Below are 16,446 nucleotides of genomic sequence, written 5' to 3'. Positions count from 1 at the left end.
CATTTGTTCCTCGTTGGGACATAAACTTCGGCCTCACGCAGTAATAGTCTTTGAAACATCACGACCAAGGTTCGATAGGGCGTGTAAATCGCTGATAAAGCTTGTTGATTTCGATCATGTGCAAATCAGTGACAAGACTTGCTGCGCTCACCACGTGTATGTTTATGTCAAAAGGATGTTTCTCGCGGGGTGGGTGCCGGACAAGGGAAAAGGGGTGGCTGGGGCCTCGAGGGCAGCCGACAACTAAACACGGCAACGTCAGGAAATCATTATTATTATCATTATTGTTGTATCAAGTTAAAAAGAGAGAAAAAAAGTGTGTAGCAGCCGAATCGGGTCCAGCGCATATGCAAAATGGAAAAAATAAAACCAAAACATTGATTGACCCTCGTGCTCAGCTGTCCTGTAAGCCTGCCTGGTTCCAGAGGCGTCGTCCCCATAATATTTAGCGAGTGAGTGGCTTTTCATCCCACTCCACCTCCCTCCCTCCCTCCCTCCCTGAGTCCCTGACGTGAGACACATTGACATAGAGTGAAATCTGTCCACCCTCTTTCTCCCCCAAATCTCCCAAAATCTATACACACCCTCACGGAAAAGCGACCCGTTCGTATTCGTGATCAAAAAAGCCCACAAATAAATGGCGTGGAAAATGCAAGTAATTTTCCCCTGTCAGTTGCTGTAGCGAACAAATCCCAAGGAATTTTTTAATTCAACCTTGTCAGGGATTCCCCCTCTTCACATGGGATCTCAAGACGGGAAAATCAGGTCCCCACACAATCTAAGCGTCATGGACTTCGGCAGTCGGATTTGATTTCCGTGGGTTGTGACCCTCGAAGCCGGATATTTTCGTTATCTTCATCTTGGGAACAGGCCTTGCACCATCGGTAGCGGTGTGCATTTGATGGGTTCAACGAGCCACTGATTGTGCTCCTCAAAAGAATCAAGATGCTCCCAAACAGGAGCGAATCTTGGGTCTGAGAAACGTGGTTATCCCCCATTGGATTTTCGGGGACTCGGATCTATTGTTTTTATCACTCACCGACTTGGAAGTGCGATAAAGGCCAGCCACTCTCTCGGAAGATTTGACAGATAACTTCCGATAATGGTTGCTGGGCGAGGCCCATCTATTGACATAATACACCTTGACATACCGCAGTAAATCGGCTCGTACCTCCCGAGCTTGTTGGACCAGCATTGTTCAGACAACAATGAGTCGCCATGCGATTGGGGTTGACAAATCCCCCTGGAAGGATCTGAAACAAATCCAATCCAGCTGCTGCAGAGACATCCCCTTCACCCGACGAGCAGTGTTCGTGAACCAACTCGCCTATACTGGCCGTCGGCTTCGCCGGGAAGTAAGTTGTACCGGGGCTCAATAGTATTTTCGCGGTCGGGAAGCCTGCACCTGTTCCAGCCAGACCAGTTTGCAATTGCCCATTCGACGTGTGACAATTACACCATGTTGGACCCCGTGACTGTACCCAGGGTACCGAGAACTGCTTCACCATGTCTGCGAACAAGGCAGCTTGTGACAGGTGTACAGGAAAAAAGTGCGAACCACTCCCACCGCGTCTGTAGTGGTTGATATGCCGTGCAACATCGGGCGACCATGACAAGCAACGCGGTTGGAAGCACAGTCTTGGTATCCAATCAGATACACTCTACCGTCATCTCTGAGTCGTAGAGGTTTGTGCTGTGGACCAAATGTTACAACTCTCCAGAGCTTGGAGGGACTGAACGCTGGTGTTGTGACAGTTACCGAACGCGTTCATGTGGAGAGCAACAATGGCCGTATTGGGTTTCAAAGAAAGAACGATCCGTTCTTTACTTTTCAGGGCCAATGCTCCGTCAATTTGGGCAAAGCACGCCACGTTTCGTTTGACGAGGAGTTGCCTAAAATATGACCGGAGATGTGCCGCGAGGCCAGCATACGAGTATCCAGCCTTCTCTCGCAGGATGTAGGAGCCACGGGGCGGCACGGCCGCCAGCAGCGGCTGATTTCCCCAGCACAGCCTGGCCTGTTGTTATTCTGCGAGCACTTCCTCACCAATGCCGTCATGAGCCATACTTGGTCGCGAGAAGAAAAACCATTCCGGCGCCTTGCCGCATGGGAAGTCGGAGAGATACAACGAGTCATGAACCTCAGTCAGCACGAGGTGCCAGACCCTGCAGAATATAGAGTACGCTGTGTGTCCTTATACCGATGGTACTCAGTCAAACCACTGATGGACATGGTCCCCCTATCCAAGAAGGTATGGACCGCGTCAATGCTCGCTTACAGATCTGACATGCACATCGGGAGTTTGTAGTCTTATCCGAGCGATCGCAGGAAAAATTTGTAGTGGAAAGGGCACAGTGCGTATGGGCCTCAGGGCCTGATGATCGCAAGGCGCGCTATGCTGTACTTAGCCTGTATGACAAACGCGTAGGAAGTCTCAATGAAATGATCTATGCTTTGCAGTTCGGCAATAGCCCGGTCAGAGCAACAATTCGGCCAGCGATATGCATATATTTGACCCAATGTAGGCATTGCAATAGCTCCATATTGGGCTGACTCAGGCGCCCCGTCTGGGCACCGAAGCATTCGTATGTTCTTCTGCTGTTGACTTGTTTTAAGCGAGGTTCGGATCAGTGATAGAGTCAATATCGATCCGAGTATTGCCGCCCCAGCAAGTAATCCCAACTTGTTTGGGTGCCTCGATTGCGTGACAGGCCTTGCATGTTCGAGACGCATTCCGAGGCTCAAGCAATACGAGTAGGTGTCTCCTGTAACCGTTGCATAGCTTTGTCAGGATGGGGACGGTAATCAACGGTTGATACTCGAGATCAACCTTGTTCTTTTCCTATCGGAACGAAACCCCTGCAAAATGAAAGGGTAATGGATAACTCTCAATGCGCAACACAACAGCTGTTCCTGCAAAAGGGGCCCTTGACAGTTGACGAATCCAACGCCGGCGCAGCCGTGCCGATGATTGTCGTTGATTCATCATTTCTATAACAGGAGTCGGGCGCGGGATCTGGAGCTCAAGGAACTGCGCCCCAGCAAAAATCCCAAACTCCTCCCTATGGAGTTCCAAATATGGCGGCACCAGGTGGAGATCTAGCGGCTCGTTAAGCGCAAATCCAAAGGCTCTGGGGCGACAAGTAGCGTTTCCCTTGAGAGGCAGTTGCCGGGTGCTATTATTTTCGTTATCAGCAAGTCCCTCGGTACAAGGGAACAGCTAGCCAAGACAATCCTGGGTGAGGCGGAATGTCACAACTCGGAGAGTGTTTCCAAGACTGGCCATTTGGGTGTCGGTACCGTGCCTGAGTTTCTAAGGCATCAGGCTACTAATCTGACAACGATCATAGGTCCTAAAGGCCGAGGAGATAGGGTAATAGATAGAGACTGGGCCCAGAAAGTACTCGGTACTCTTGGACGACTCAGCCTGGTGGGAGCAGTTGTGCACGGAGCATCCCACTGAACGAGCAGGCCTGTCCTCCACAATGCATCCCCGGCGATCTTAATCCCCGAAGGTAAACTGATTTCTCCACACTCTATCCATTCATCAAATTGTCGAATACGCGAAGGTGATGAGCTGGCAGGCATTTTACGATATGTCGGACGCGGGAGGGAGCTTGGGGGCTCGGCTGCTGAGGACCTTTGACATCAAACACATGCGCAGCTCGCAGTAAAGTCCGGGCTGCTTTGCTTTTACGTATGCGGCTCCAAAGGAGGCTGGATGGCTCGATGGCTGGCTGGGTCTGCCATGGCGGTGAACCACTGGCGGGCGATCTTGTCGTATCAACCCGTAAAATGGGCAGCTGTTGGCACATTCCGTGTTGCAGTAGTTAGGTTGTGACTCGCAAGGCAGCTTTGCAAACCAAGAAGCTAGTAGGAGAATCGAGGCGCATGTACAGCAAAACGGCTTGTCTACCCGTGTTTTTGGCGAGCCAGCGCTACCGTGCGAGGAGTACGTACTCGTATGTCTGCGGCAGACCAAAAATGGGCCGTGAGTTCTCTAGCCAGGAATTGGCGCAACAACAGCCAGACTGACGGTGCAGCGCGGAATGAAGCCAGGTTAGAGTAGTCGAGGTGGCTTGCGGTGATCCTCCTCTGACAGGAACAGAGGACAACAGCGCGCATGGTGTCATTATCTCGTGCAACCTTCAGTAGCAGAACAAGACGGCATCGTCTCCAAAGTCAGGACCGGGGAAGCTCACCAAACGGGAACCAGGGCCGGGGTAGTTGAGCAGGAAGGACGGGAAAAGTGCGAGGGGTCTAACGAGAAAGGAACAGCACGGTTGCCGTGTCTTACTCTTGCTCCAAAGGTAGCCGATGCGAGATCCTTGACGACATCACGTTAGGTGGTAGACAAATTGGTTCAATATGGTTTAGTCATGGATAGGTGGGATGGCGAGCAGACAAGGAACAGCCTCTAGAGTCTGGCAGAGGAAACAGCAGTTCCTAGTCGTCTGTCCACTGTCCACTGTCACCGTCCACTGGGGCACCTTTTCATTCGTAACGGCGGTCCAAACAGGCAAGCGGCCGGACAGAAACCCTTGCATATGATCAACTCGCCTCTCGACAGTTCGGGCAGTGAAGTGCAGCATATGAAGCTGGGAAAGCTGAAGGGTGGACGCATTGGGGAAGAAGAATCCTGGTGAAGAATCGCCCCCATGCTATTTCGGGCCGTGACAATTGAACTCTGTCGTTCCCACGATGGGTGCATGCCGCAAGCCGCAAGCTGCAGGCTGCAAGCTGCATGGCGGAGATGCTTGCCCTTTTCTTCCGAGGTGAAGCTGCCAGCAGCGGCCGCCAGCAGCCAGCAGCAGCCAAAGAGGGCGAGGTGGTGTGGTGGGGGTCGCATGGGCGCCGATGGATGGCCAGCAAGTATTCCAGTTTTGCGGGCGCTGCATTCTCTGGGCGCATTTCTGGCCGGGCACACCAATAATCAAGCCTCGAGCGCCCAAAAAGCACCCTGGGCGTGCATACCTTTTGCCCGGTTTGGGGATGAGGTCTCAATTAACCATGATCTATTGGCGGGAGCTATTCGCCCGAAAAGCAAGCCTCTCTCGAAAAGATCAAGAGCTCCTTGCGCGTCACCAGCAATGGCGGCGGTCGCGGCGGTCTCTGCGGGCTCTGCGGGCTCTTTCCAATCACTGCATGAACAATGAGAGCAACGGCGCGACCATGTGCATTGAGCAGAGCAACATCGTCGGGCCTTGCGACGGACTAACGTACAAAATGACCAGGGCAAAGGGAAGGGGAAACAGAGAGGCCTTCGAACAGGTGGAGCGATATGCATGCCGTCATCACCACCCAAGCTGTTCTCTTTCCCAGAACGATCGACAGCTGAAGCCTAGACCTTTTAGCCAAGTCAAGCAGAGGCTAATCGTGGGTAGAGTGTGAAGGGCCCAAGGGAGCTTGCTCTGTGCTCATTTTTGGTATTGATACCATGGCACATTACGGCCAAAACAGACAAAACGGTAATTGTTGGTCTCTGCCCTATGAGCTCAACCAGTGACAACCACTAGGTGCCGCCCTCCACCCACACCTGCCTCGCTGCCTACCTCGTAGACATCCCACCCACCCACTCCCCCAGCCCACCTAAAGCCCGCCTGCAGATTCACACGTCGACTCGCCCACAAAGCCGCACCCAAGAAAAAAAAGATTAGCAGATTAGGGCCCTGGCTCTATCTGCACGGCGCCCCTCCCCTCCCTCCCCTCCCAGCCCTGCCTGCCCCTTCCTTGTCCCTGGTCTCCCTGGTCAACTTTTGCCGCGCCCACTCAGAGTTGCTCACAGTTGAGTGGTCGGTGCTTCGTGTTCGCGGCCTTCCCACTCCAACTCTCTCTCGAGAGAATCTCATGTGTCTCCATCCATCCATCCATTCCAATAATCCATCATCCGTCGATCGTTTTTGCATCTGACTGCGTCCTCCTACTTTGTATATGCTCGTGTTTCTCTCTTTACCCTGACTCTCGCTCATAGCACAGTTGCTACTGCTTGCCTCTCGTTGACTCTCTCGTTGCACATTCGCTTGCTACGTTACCAGCAATTGTCCTGTCTCTGTCGTTACGTCTCAGCCCCTTACAGATAATGCTAATTTGGTTGCACCCTCACCGTCAGCCTTCCGCCCCAAGTTGTATGAGCCTCCTGCTTTCGTCGGGCTCAGACTCCAAGCCACTGGCACTTACTCTACATTGACAAAGAAAGAAAGAAAGAGACTCTCATACACCCACACATACCGACCAACAGCTCATGCCTTCCTGATCGTCAGGGCTTCTTCATATTATCCTCCACTCTCTTTCTGCAGGTCCTTACAATATGGACTCGCCCACAGAACGCATGCCCATAGCCTGCGTTCACTGCGCAAAAGCAAAAGCAAAATGTGACAAGAAGGTCAGTCATACTCGTCAAAAACACACGTCCTGCTTTTGGGGAGAAGGAAGAGATGCTGCTGTGAGGCGGTGGGCGTGGAAGGGTTCCGAGTGCCTCACGCATCTGGTCCTCGCAAGCCCCTGGAGAGAGCGTGTCTGGCTCTGCGACATTGGCATTTCAGCTGTTCTAACAAGCAGCATCATAGGTCCCATGCTCGAGATGTGTGAGCAAACAGATTGTATGCCAGTCTCGGGCCACTCGTCGTTCCTCTCATAATCCTAATCGGCGCAACCCCCTCCCACGCCCAAATTCAGAGCGTGCTCTACATTCCTCTGCCTCATTCCATGTGTCACAAATGTCTCATTTCTCTGCTCCGACTCCCGGCGTCAACGGGGTCTCTCCCAGTGAGCTTGCCCCCTTTCCCTCGTTCTGGGACTCGAGACTAAATGACCATTACAGACGGTATGGGCCCTCGTCCCCTACCTCAGCACCGGATGAGCCTCCCTGACACAAACCACCCGGTACCAATTGCTCCGGCCGTATTCGGCCAGGATATAGAACCGCGAATGCTGAGAGCCGGCTTCACACACACACCCCCAGAGATGACTATACCAATTACTCCCATGATGCCAAACATGCCTCACATGGAGAACTTCATACAGATGCACGGGACCCCCTACGACCATGAAAGTGACAGTCATTTCTTGGCTATGAGCAGTGCTCAGCCGAGCATGCTAGATTTCGACTCTACCAACATACTCACAGACTTCATGAGCCCCCCTGAGGCCATGATGCAAGACCATGCAGAGCAATTCCTGCTGCATGGTAAGATGGGAATTCCGACCCCAACCCATATTCCTTTGCCCATCCAGATTCCGGATGGAGCCACACCCTTTCCCCTTCGAATGGACCTGGAAAGCCCTCATAGCCACTTGCAGTACCGGCCCCCAGCCGGCCTCTCACCGTCCAACTCTTCCACCACAAGTGGTCTGCAAGAGCCGGATGCCGTGCTGGCCGCCCACCATGCCTGGCCGTTTTTCCAGTGTAACCGGGTCGACAAACAATATTCCTTTGCTCCACCAAAGACGGCCGCCATTTACTTGGAGGGCCTTGCTCAAACACTCCGTAACCAGGCAACTTGGGCGGCATGGACAGCTCAGCTTGATGAGTCTTTCCTGGACATTGCCACCGAGCGGAAAATTGCCACCGAACCTATCGTAGGATGGTCTCGCGAGAAATTGCTCGCCATCACTCAGAGCTTCCTACATAAAGCGCTGGATATCCACAAGGCTGATCATGCAGCTCGAGAAGACACGCCGTCCAGTCCGGATTCCAGCCGTGATGCGTTCTTGATGCTACCACCGCCGGATGTGATGCAGTACTTCTTGAGGAGTTACGTGGTTCGATATGAGCCCTACTACTCATCAGTTCCTGCCGGCCGACTGGACCCCAATGTTTTCATGGGATCAAACAACAGCAAGGCCGCAAGCCTCCTGATCCTGCTTATGGTCGCCTCGGGAGCTTCGGCCACAGCCACAGTCGAGGCCAGATACATTGCCAGTGGCTTGACAGAAGCTTGCAGAATCTCACTCTTTGACACCATCGAGAAGGACGTGCTCCAAGCACGGGAGACTTTGGTGCTTCGATCTGCTCTCCTGTTCACCTGCCTCGCCGCTTGGTCGGGTGATAAGTGGCATATGGACGTAAGTCAGACTCCAGATACTTTCATTGATCTTGTCCCTAACTCCACAAATAGATTGCCATGGGTCAACGCGGCATGTATCTCGCTGTAAGTCATTTTCATGCTGGATTCAGTATGCCCTTACTTACTTCTTCTAGATGTTAGCGCACTCTGGAATGCTCGAATTTGATGAGTGGTCGATCACTGTTGAAAGTCGTAGGCAGGACCCAGAACGGGCTTGGGAGGAATGGAAGGAGCACGAAGGCAGACATCGGTAGGTTGTTTCCGTGGTCAGGACAGACGCCGCGTTATATCATGCTGACCTGAAGAACAAGGCTCGCTCACTCCTGGGTGATTGTCGACCAGGAAATGAGCCTGTTTTCGGATACCACTCCCTTGCTATCCATCGTAAACCTCCATGCACCTATGCCCGACTCTGACGACCTGTGGCATGCGGAGACCGCATTAGAATGGCTCGAGTTGTTCGATAAAGCACATGGCTCGACACATCAAAGCCCAGCGTCCGTCAGAGACTTTTTCACCAGCTTCGTTGACGGCGATCTGGCGGGCAAGGAGCTCTCACCAACCCAGCTTCGATTGCTGTTGCACCCTATCCAGGCTCAAGTGTGCCAGCTACGTCAATTCATTGCGTGCCTACCTGACGGCGGTAACCATGCCAAGGCATCTCGTGCAGTGTCGAAGGCAGCAACCAAAGCTCGCCTGGAGGAGATTTCTTCCTTGCTGCAGCATTGGTATTCCATCAGCAAGCAAAGTTTCGCAGGCAATAAAGGCACATGTTGGACGACATGTGCAAACCTAATCATGTATCACCTAATATCACTCAACGCCATCACCAGCTTCAAAGATATCGAGCAATTTGCTCGCCGCGAGGTTGCTATTGGCTCGTTCCGGTACGCATCATGGCTGCAGATGCGTTGCATAGACCAACCGGAAGAGGCCTTCTTCCATTGCGGACAGATACTGCGCTTGATCCGATCAATGCCCCATGCTGTGCGCCCGCCGTGGTGGGCAGGTGCAGTCTATCGCGTGGCATTGACAGGCTGGGCAACCAGCATGGCGAACAGCAATGGCCGATTTTCGCCCACGCATGGTCCGGCCGAGCCAGACCGGCCGTTCGCAATTGATGATTTGACTCCAGAGAACGAGGCCATCTCCAGATATATGAAATACCAAGAAGGTACTCCGATGCTCACTCGATCGGATGGATCTCTTGCCCCCATGGATGTCCCTTCGAATCTACTGCAACACTGCATTGAGGTTCTCGACGACGACTCGTCGATGCGACTGACGGATGGCATCAAGCGCAAACTCCGCATCTTCATGGCAAGCTGGAAAGACATGTGAGATGGGCGCAGCTGTCTGCGCCGGCACTTACACATGATGGCCATCGGTGCCTTTGGCCCACCACTTCCACTTCGGAATTTTAATGCGCCAGGTTCATATTTCCTCCCGAACGATATGGCGTGATGTATCCGCCTCTTGTACAGTTGATGAATATACGCCTCATGTCTTTGATGATGACGAGGGGACACTTAAATCCTAATGGTATAAGCGGCGGACATGTTCTCGGGATGGTTGACTCGACTAGTCTGCCTCAAGGTGGGAAGATCGAACGGGACCAACGAGACTCAGGGAGGGATTTTCATTGTTGGGTATATATAATGAGGGAGGAAAGGATCGTTGGGCGCACGTCGATTTCATGCCGTGGTGTCGCTTTTTGGGTATGGGTCGGACCTAGCTTGGTGTCAAGGAAAGCCAATGGAGATGCAGATCAGCCCGTATGAATTGGAAGAATTCTTTGAAACCAGGATCCATGTCTCAAGATTGCAAGTGTCTTGTGCTCGTTGTTACTGCCATGTGAAGGAGAAGAGGTCCGAAGACTTTGGAAGCCTCGGGGGAGGTGAAGCTGGGGTCACTAGGCTTTATGAGGAGGGGACCCGAGTTGGTACGTCGGAACTCACGACGCCAGGAGAAGCAAGAGGGCGAGATGGAGTTGGCACAGGGCCATTTTTCTAAAACAACAAGCGAAGCACTAAAAAGACGATTGCATCACGGCCGGACCAAACATGGACGATGCCAGAACCAAGGTTCGACGGGGTGAATGTCGATGGAAGCAAACCATGTCGAGAAGAGGGAGGATTGGTCGGCGCAGTAGATATATGTCGGACAATCGGACAGGAGTTGGTGCCGACCAGATGGTCTCGTCTAGATCGAGGTTAGATGTGGTTGTAGCACGCCAGATGAAGATCAACCGCCGATGGCTGGAAATTTGATGGCCGGTAGAATGCTGGGGAAATGGGGATGATTGTGCAGTCTAAGCCCAAAGTCGACATGCTTCAGGACTTTAGCAAGGGATAGTTCGATCCGTCTCAGGAGCGGATCTTTAAAAAAAGAGACAGTGTTCGGGGCCGGAGCATGGGCACAAGGACACAATGTGCTATAGATGGGGAAGGGGAATTCAAAGGGGGACCAACAAGGTCAGATTTAGGAGCTACGGAGTTTTGATTCGGGGTTCGTCTAGGGAGAATAGTCATGGCTACCTAGGTAGGTAGGCAAATAGTGTGTGGTTGTCCTTCGGGTCTGGTTTGTTTGGAAGAGAGACCTACTGTACTATAGAATCATAATGAAAGGCTATGTGAGGATGGGATATCAAGTAGCTGACGAGCAGCCTTGCCTGAGGCTATCATGATCGAGGTCGTGTGAGGTGAGTACCGAGCGAGCGAGATACCTAGCAGTTCCGCCGTGAGACGTCTGAGGGGATCCCTCTCCAAGCCTTATTCTACCCCTCACCCAGCTACCACAATGGGCCAAGGTACGGAGTACGGAAAAGGAGGAATATCAAAGAGTGATGCCTGAGAAAACAGCCTTGGCAGCAGGCCAAAAGGGGCGCATTGAGAACCTGACGTTCAAGTTGCGAGTGTCTTATGACGCCAGACTGCAAGCAAGAATACGAGGTGCCATCATTGCTGTCGACAATAGATGCCAGGCACGAGAACAAAGGTGGACCAGCTAAAAATGGGAGGGATGGGAGGGGCCAGGCCAAGGAGCGCGGAGCGCAGCACGCAAGCAAGGGACACCATCACTAACACCACCACCACCACCCCCATCACCTCCATCACCAGCCCCTGCTAGCGTTCGGACTCGACAGACCCAGAAACGGTTAGACCTCGTAACGGCTCAGGACATGGCGCGGTACGCACAAATACAGTCGTGGTAATTTTCACCCCCGAACGAAATCAAAGAGTCATCATTGACCCGTAGGTAGAGAGAGCATCAACCAAAATCTTGGAATCTGAGACATTTTTCGAGTTTGGTCGATAGACTACCACAAGTTACGAGTGCGAGGTGAGTGACTACAAAGAGCCCGAGCCATGGCGTTGCGTCGAGTCGCTACAGAGATGAATGCGGAGTCGATTGATCTTCACGAACTCAATGAACACCTATCTACCTGAATTCAGAGTAGCAGCCACCACATCTGCAGACAAGCAGACAAGCAGACAGATGGACTCTCTTGACTTCCTCACTCACAATCCAACGTTGAGAAGGAGCAGCCCGCCGGACGTCCGAGACCCCCAGAGTCTCTTGGTGCATCAAGCATTGGCTTGCTCAATCATCATAATAGAAAGGAGCCGCTGTCTTCCCTCGCTGTCTTGTCCACAAACTTCCAGGTTCCTGATCCATTGAATGAATGCCTCGGACACTCACCACGGCAGACCTTCGAGCCTTGTCTACCTACCTGGGCACTTGCTGGGTAAGGGTCCATGTGCAGTTCTCGTAGCTAGGTATGTCTGTCATTGATCTCTCTCTTGGCCCCGGAATCTATTTCTGTAGCCCACTGCCAGTGCATGACGAACACTCCCTTTCACATTGCTCAATCACCGCCGTCACCCGGTGAGGCTGCCGACGGTCACGTTGTCACCACCTGCTGCCCCTCCGTACCCAGCTCGCCAGGTACCACAGGCACCACAGGCACCCAACAGGTAATAATAATAACAATAATAATAATGCCACCGCCTGCCCCGCACCTTCAGCGCCCGCTCTTCCTCCAGCGCAAGCTCAAGCTCAAGCTCAACAACATTCAGTCTCGAGTCTCGACTCTCAACTCTCTTCACCGCCTTCACCGCCTCGCCCTCAATGGGTTCGCCAGCACACGCCCTCGACTGCTCCATTGGCCTCTCTGCCTCTCCATCAATCCGCCATCCCGTCGGTGAGGCTGCCAGGCCCCAGACCCTCGCTCAAGCCTTTTCTCCCGACTTCCCGACCTTCCGACCTTGCAGCGTAAGGCACAGAGAAATCAATAGTATCAGGGTAGTCGCGGTCGTTTGGTCGCACTCCGGCCTAGTGTCGGGACAGAAGTAAGAGCCGCCACACACAAACTCTCCCCCTCCTTAGCATCCTTAGTACCCGTAGAAATCTGGCCCCCTATTTTCCTCGTCTCTCTTATATCGAGCATTGGACAAAACTGGCCTTTCTTCCTCCCCTTGCAAACACATCAATTGTATTCTTTTACCATCCCTTCATCCATCCTCGTGCTTCGTTATCGCTTGCCATTATCTGATATAGACTTGTCCGTCATTCACTTGTCGGATATCTCGTCGTCCATCTCATCTCTCCATCTGTCCCAGGCCGTGTCTCACTCACCGCCTGCTTACCCCCGCTCCGACCTCAAAACGTCCTAACAACATAACAACATGAGCGGCAAATCCCAGATTCGCCTCGACGGCAAGGTCGCCCTGATCACCGGCGCCGGTCGTGGCCTTGGTTCTGGTTTGGCCAAAACCCTGGCGGAGCGTGGTGCTGCTGTCTGCATCAACTATGCCAGCTCCGCCAAGCCAGCTCTGGCCACCGTGGCCGAGATCGAGAAGGCCGGCGGCAAGGCTGTTGCCATCCAGGCCAACATCTCCAAGGTCCCGGAGATCACCAAGCTCTTCGAGGAGGCCATCAAGCACTTTGGCAAGCGTAAGTCGACCGAAAAGCCCATTGAGCAACCCCTCAGGGGCCGATGTCACGTGCTGACCTCCCAAAGTGGATATTGTCATCAACAACGCTGGCATGGAAGCCTTCTCCAAGCCAGAGGACGTCACTGAGGAGCTGTACGACCAAGTGTTTGGTCTCAACACTCGTGCTCAGTTCTTCGTCGGCCAACATGCTCTGAAATACCTCAGCGGTGAGTGGAAGACCCCAGATCCTCGAGTCCAGGTTTGAATTCCCCTTGGCTGATGGTCTTGTCCTGGTTCAGACGGCGGCCGCATCATCTTCATGTCGTCCATTGCTGCCCGTCTGGGTGTTCCCAACCACGCCCTGTATGCTGGGTCCAAATCTGCCGTCGAAGGCTTTGCCCGCTCTTTCGCTGCCGACGGTGGTCCCCGACGCATCACCGCCAATGCGATCGCCCCTGGCGGAATCAAGACCGACATGTTCGCTCAGAACGCCTGGCATTATTCCCCCGGTGCCACCAAGGATACCCCCATCGAGGTGATCGAGGCCGGCATTGCCAAACTCATCCCTCTTGGCCGATGCGCTGTTCCCGATGACATTGCCAAGGTTGTCATGTTCCTGTGCCACCCTGACAGCGAATGGATCAACGGTGAGTCTTGCCCCCACAATCTGCTGTGGTGGTTTTTTGATCGCGAAACTAACGGACAACCTCTTTTCAACGTCTAGGTCAAATCATCACTCTCACCGGTGGTAGCGGCATTGCCTAAACAGCTCTCTCCTGCTCGTCACCTTCTTTTCCATCATGAGCTTCTTCTTTCTTTCGCTGAGAATATTTTGGCTTCCCAGAGCGTGCTTTCAGCAGTTAAAGAAAAAAAGTTCTTTTGGGATTAGCAGAGTCGGTTGGGTAGAAAAGCCTCGTTCATGGATTTGAAATGATTTGCATGTGCGGGCACGGGGTGCAATGTCAAGGCGGCGGAACCACGGCTAGACACCATGACCAAGAGTGCAAAGATTGGAAATCAAATAGAATTTATCTTGACCACCGTGACTCTTTTAATGGGCTTGACCTGGTCCCTTGCCCCCATGCGCCTTGGGAAGATGCACGTGACCCTCAATACCCCTTTTCACCCTTCCACACACAATCACTGTCTGCCCTCATCTCCGTAGGTGCAAGTTGTTGTTCTGCTCAACTACAGGTCGTATCGATCGATACCTCTGGGAATTACCGCTACTCACATTTTGGAAACAAGTGCTCGGACATTTTGTCACGACTCACGACCCAACATTGAAGACCGCCATATGGATACCACTATTCAACCTTCGACTACGAGCGAATACTCCGTGAACCAACCCCGAATCAGCAAAGCCAACGGGCAGAACCACCGCCGACTCACCGACGTCTCCTCACAGTCCTTCGCCCTATCGTCGATGGACCTAATGTAAATTGTCGAATATAGTATAGCGGCTTTCTCGAGATCAGATCTACCTAGACACATACATACAATGCCGAGGACGCCTCCCCCATGTTCCTGCCCGGCCCTGCCCTGCACGGTTACGAATGCTCGGACTAGGGATGCATGTGCAGAGGGGACCTGCGTGCCAAAGGCGAAGACCAGGGCTCCGGACGAGGGACGACGAATCAAGGTCCACGAACCAGCTCCGGGGCTTGAGCAACGCAAGAGATCTAAATGTCGTGGTTATTGCTTTTTGGGGAAGGCGGGCGTTCTCTCCCGACAAAGATTCCGCGCCCATTACAGCAGGGACGTTCCTTGGATACAAAACCCCTCCCTCCCGACTCCCCTCTCCTCCGGAGGTGTGGCATTGGCCAAGTACTGCGAGTCAGACGACGCCCTGCTCGAGGGAAAGGAAAGCCCATCTCCGGAAACGAGTCGCCCGCATGTCATCCTCCCGCAAGAACTGACTGGCTGACTGACTGGTGATGATGGTATAAAGGAAGCAAGTGATCCGTCCCCCCTCAGTGCCTGTGCGTGATTTGCGTGGAACTACTTTTGTGTCCGACTTCCTTCCCAGTGCCCCTCTAGGTAGCTGGGAGTTCTGGGAACCACCACACGGTTGACAGCAGCAATCTTCGTCGTTGTTTCCCCCTTCGTCTTTGATTCGAGGGGATCCCTTCCCTTCCTACTTGCCTGGAGATTATGGCCACAGAAGAAACTTCCCTTGTTTGTTGGTTGTGTCTGGCCTGGGCAGAGAACCATGTGCGCATTGCGAAGGGCGTGTTTTAGCGTCGAGATGACACGACCATATCGGGATTCGTTCACGTTATATTATCTAACGGTAAGTGCCACGGATCAAGATTCCCCTCTATACAGTCACCTCTACAAGATCCTTTGTTCTTTTCTCCATCCCTCAAGAGCCCAAAGTTCTTTGGGTAGTGGACTTTGCAGACTGCAGCCTCGCGTAATTGGGGTGTCTCCATATCCTCATCAACTCAAATCCTACGGTACGAAGGGTACCTTTTCAATATCAAGATGGACAAGTTCATCCTCCACGAGGAGCCCGTCTCCGCCAATTGCTACAAGATCCGCTTGACTGCGGCCTTGCTGGGCATTCCGCTCCAGCGACGCATCTACTCGATCCTGAAGGGTGAAACAAGGACAGCAGAGTTCCTCGAGACCGTCTCTTCCTTTGGCCGCGTCCCCGTTCTCCAGATTGGTGACTCTACTTTTCTGCCCGAAAGCAATGCTGCCTGCTTCTATCTCGCCGAAGCCGCCGCGTCCACGGCAACGGCAGCCTCCGCATCGTCCTCGTCCTCCTCGTCGTCGCCGCCACAAGCGACGACATCGCTGATCCCCAAAGACGCGCTCCAGCGAGCCGAGATGCTGCGCTGGATGTTCTTCGAACAGAATCAACACGAAGTCAACATTGCGACTCTCAGATTCTGGGTGCACGTCATTGGCGGCCAGAATTTAGACGGATCCCGACGTGCGCAAATTGTGGGTAAGATCGCGGCAGGGGAGCAGGCGTTGGATTGTATGGAAGATCATCTCGCAAAGAGCCACCACGGGTGGTTTGTTGGCGACACCGTGAGTTTTCACCCTTTCACCCAACTGCTTGAGGCGCGGCGTATTTCGTGAAAACCAGCTGAACAGACTATGGCAGATCTCGCTGGCTGACATCTGCCTCTTTGCCTACACGCATATCGCTGGTGATGCTGGCTTCGACCTCTCAAGGTGGCCGTCGATCCTCAAGTGGTGCGACCAAGTTAAACAGGTGCAAGGGTACATCCCTATGAGTTAAGGCAGTGACGATAGCTGTACGCTGAAGAGAAGACACGGCATTGCCAGCGCCGCCACGACTTGAGACAGACATGGTCATTCCGACGACAAAGAAACGATAAACTTGATCCTTTGTCATTACCATTGTCCAATGTGGCTAGATCAACAAGATGCACCAGCATCTGCTCTTCCATCTTTGTCGGCTTTG

At 53.1% G+C, this 16,446-nt stretch overlaps 3 protein-coding genes across 3 annotated transcripts; all 3 read left to right on the top strand.

The window, feature by feature from the left end:
* Window positions 1–6,997: 6,997 nt before the first annotated feature.
* On the top strand, window positions 6,998–9,408 carry Z520_10873 (uncharacterized protein; the record flags this gene model as incomplete). The annotated part of the gene is made up of 4 exons (XM_016781365.1): window positions 6,998–8,065; window positions 8,119–8,151; window positions 8,202–8,317; window positions 8,379–9,408. 4 exons carry the CDS (start codon window positions 6,998–7,000, stop codon window positions 9,406–9,408), a joined length of 2,247 nt encoding a protein of 748 aa, XP_016627577.1.
* A 3,347-nt stretch (window positions 9,409–12,755) lies between these two features.
* On the top strand, window positions 12,756–13,728 carry Z520_10872 (uncharacterized protein; the record flags this gene model as incomplete). Its single annotated transcript, XM_016781364.1, has 3 exons — window positions 12,756–13,023; window positions 13,091–13,231; window positions 13,304–13,728. 3 exons carry the CDS (start codon window positions 12,756–12,758, stop codon window positions 13,726–13,728), a joined length of 834 nt encoding a protein of 277 aa, XP_016627576.1.
* Window positions 13,729–15,491: 1,763 nt separating this feature from the next.
* Z520_10871 (uncharacterized protein) lies at window positions 15,492–16,260 on the top strand (the record flags this gene model as incomplete). Its single annotated transcript, XM_016781363.1, has 2 exons — window positions 15,492–16,046; window positions 16,123–16,260. The coding sequence occupies 2 exons, from the start codon at window positions 15,492–15,494 to the stop codon at window positions 16,258–16,260; spliced, it is 693 nt and encodes a 230-aa protein (XP_016627575.1).
* Window positions 16,261–16,446: the final 186 nt, after the last annotated feature.

Source organism: Fonsecaea multimorphosa, assembly GCF_000836435.1.
Source record: "Fonsecaea multimorphosa CBS 102226 unplaced genomic scaffold supercont1.33, whole genome shotgun sequence".
NCBI classification, from domain to species: Eukaryota; Fungi; Ascomycota; class Eurotiomycetes; order Chaetothyriales; family Herpotrichiellaceae; genus Fonsecaea; species Fonsecaea multimorphosa.
The sequence above is the reverse complement of the archived record's forward strand: the minus strand, read 5'-3'. Positions and strand labels throughout refer to the sequence as shown.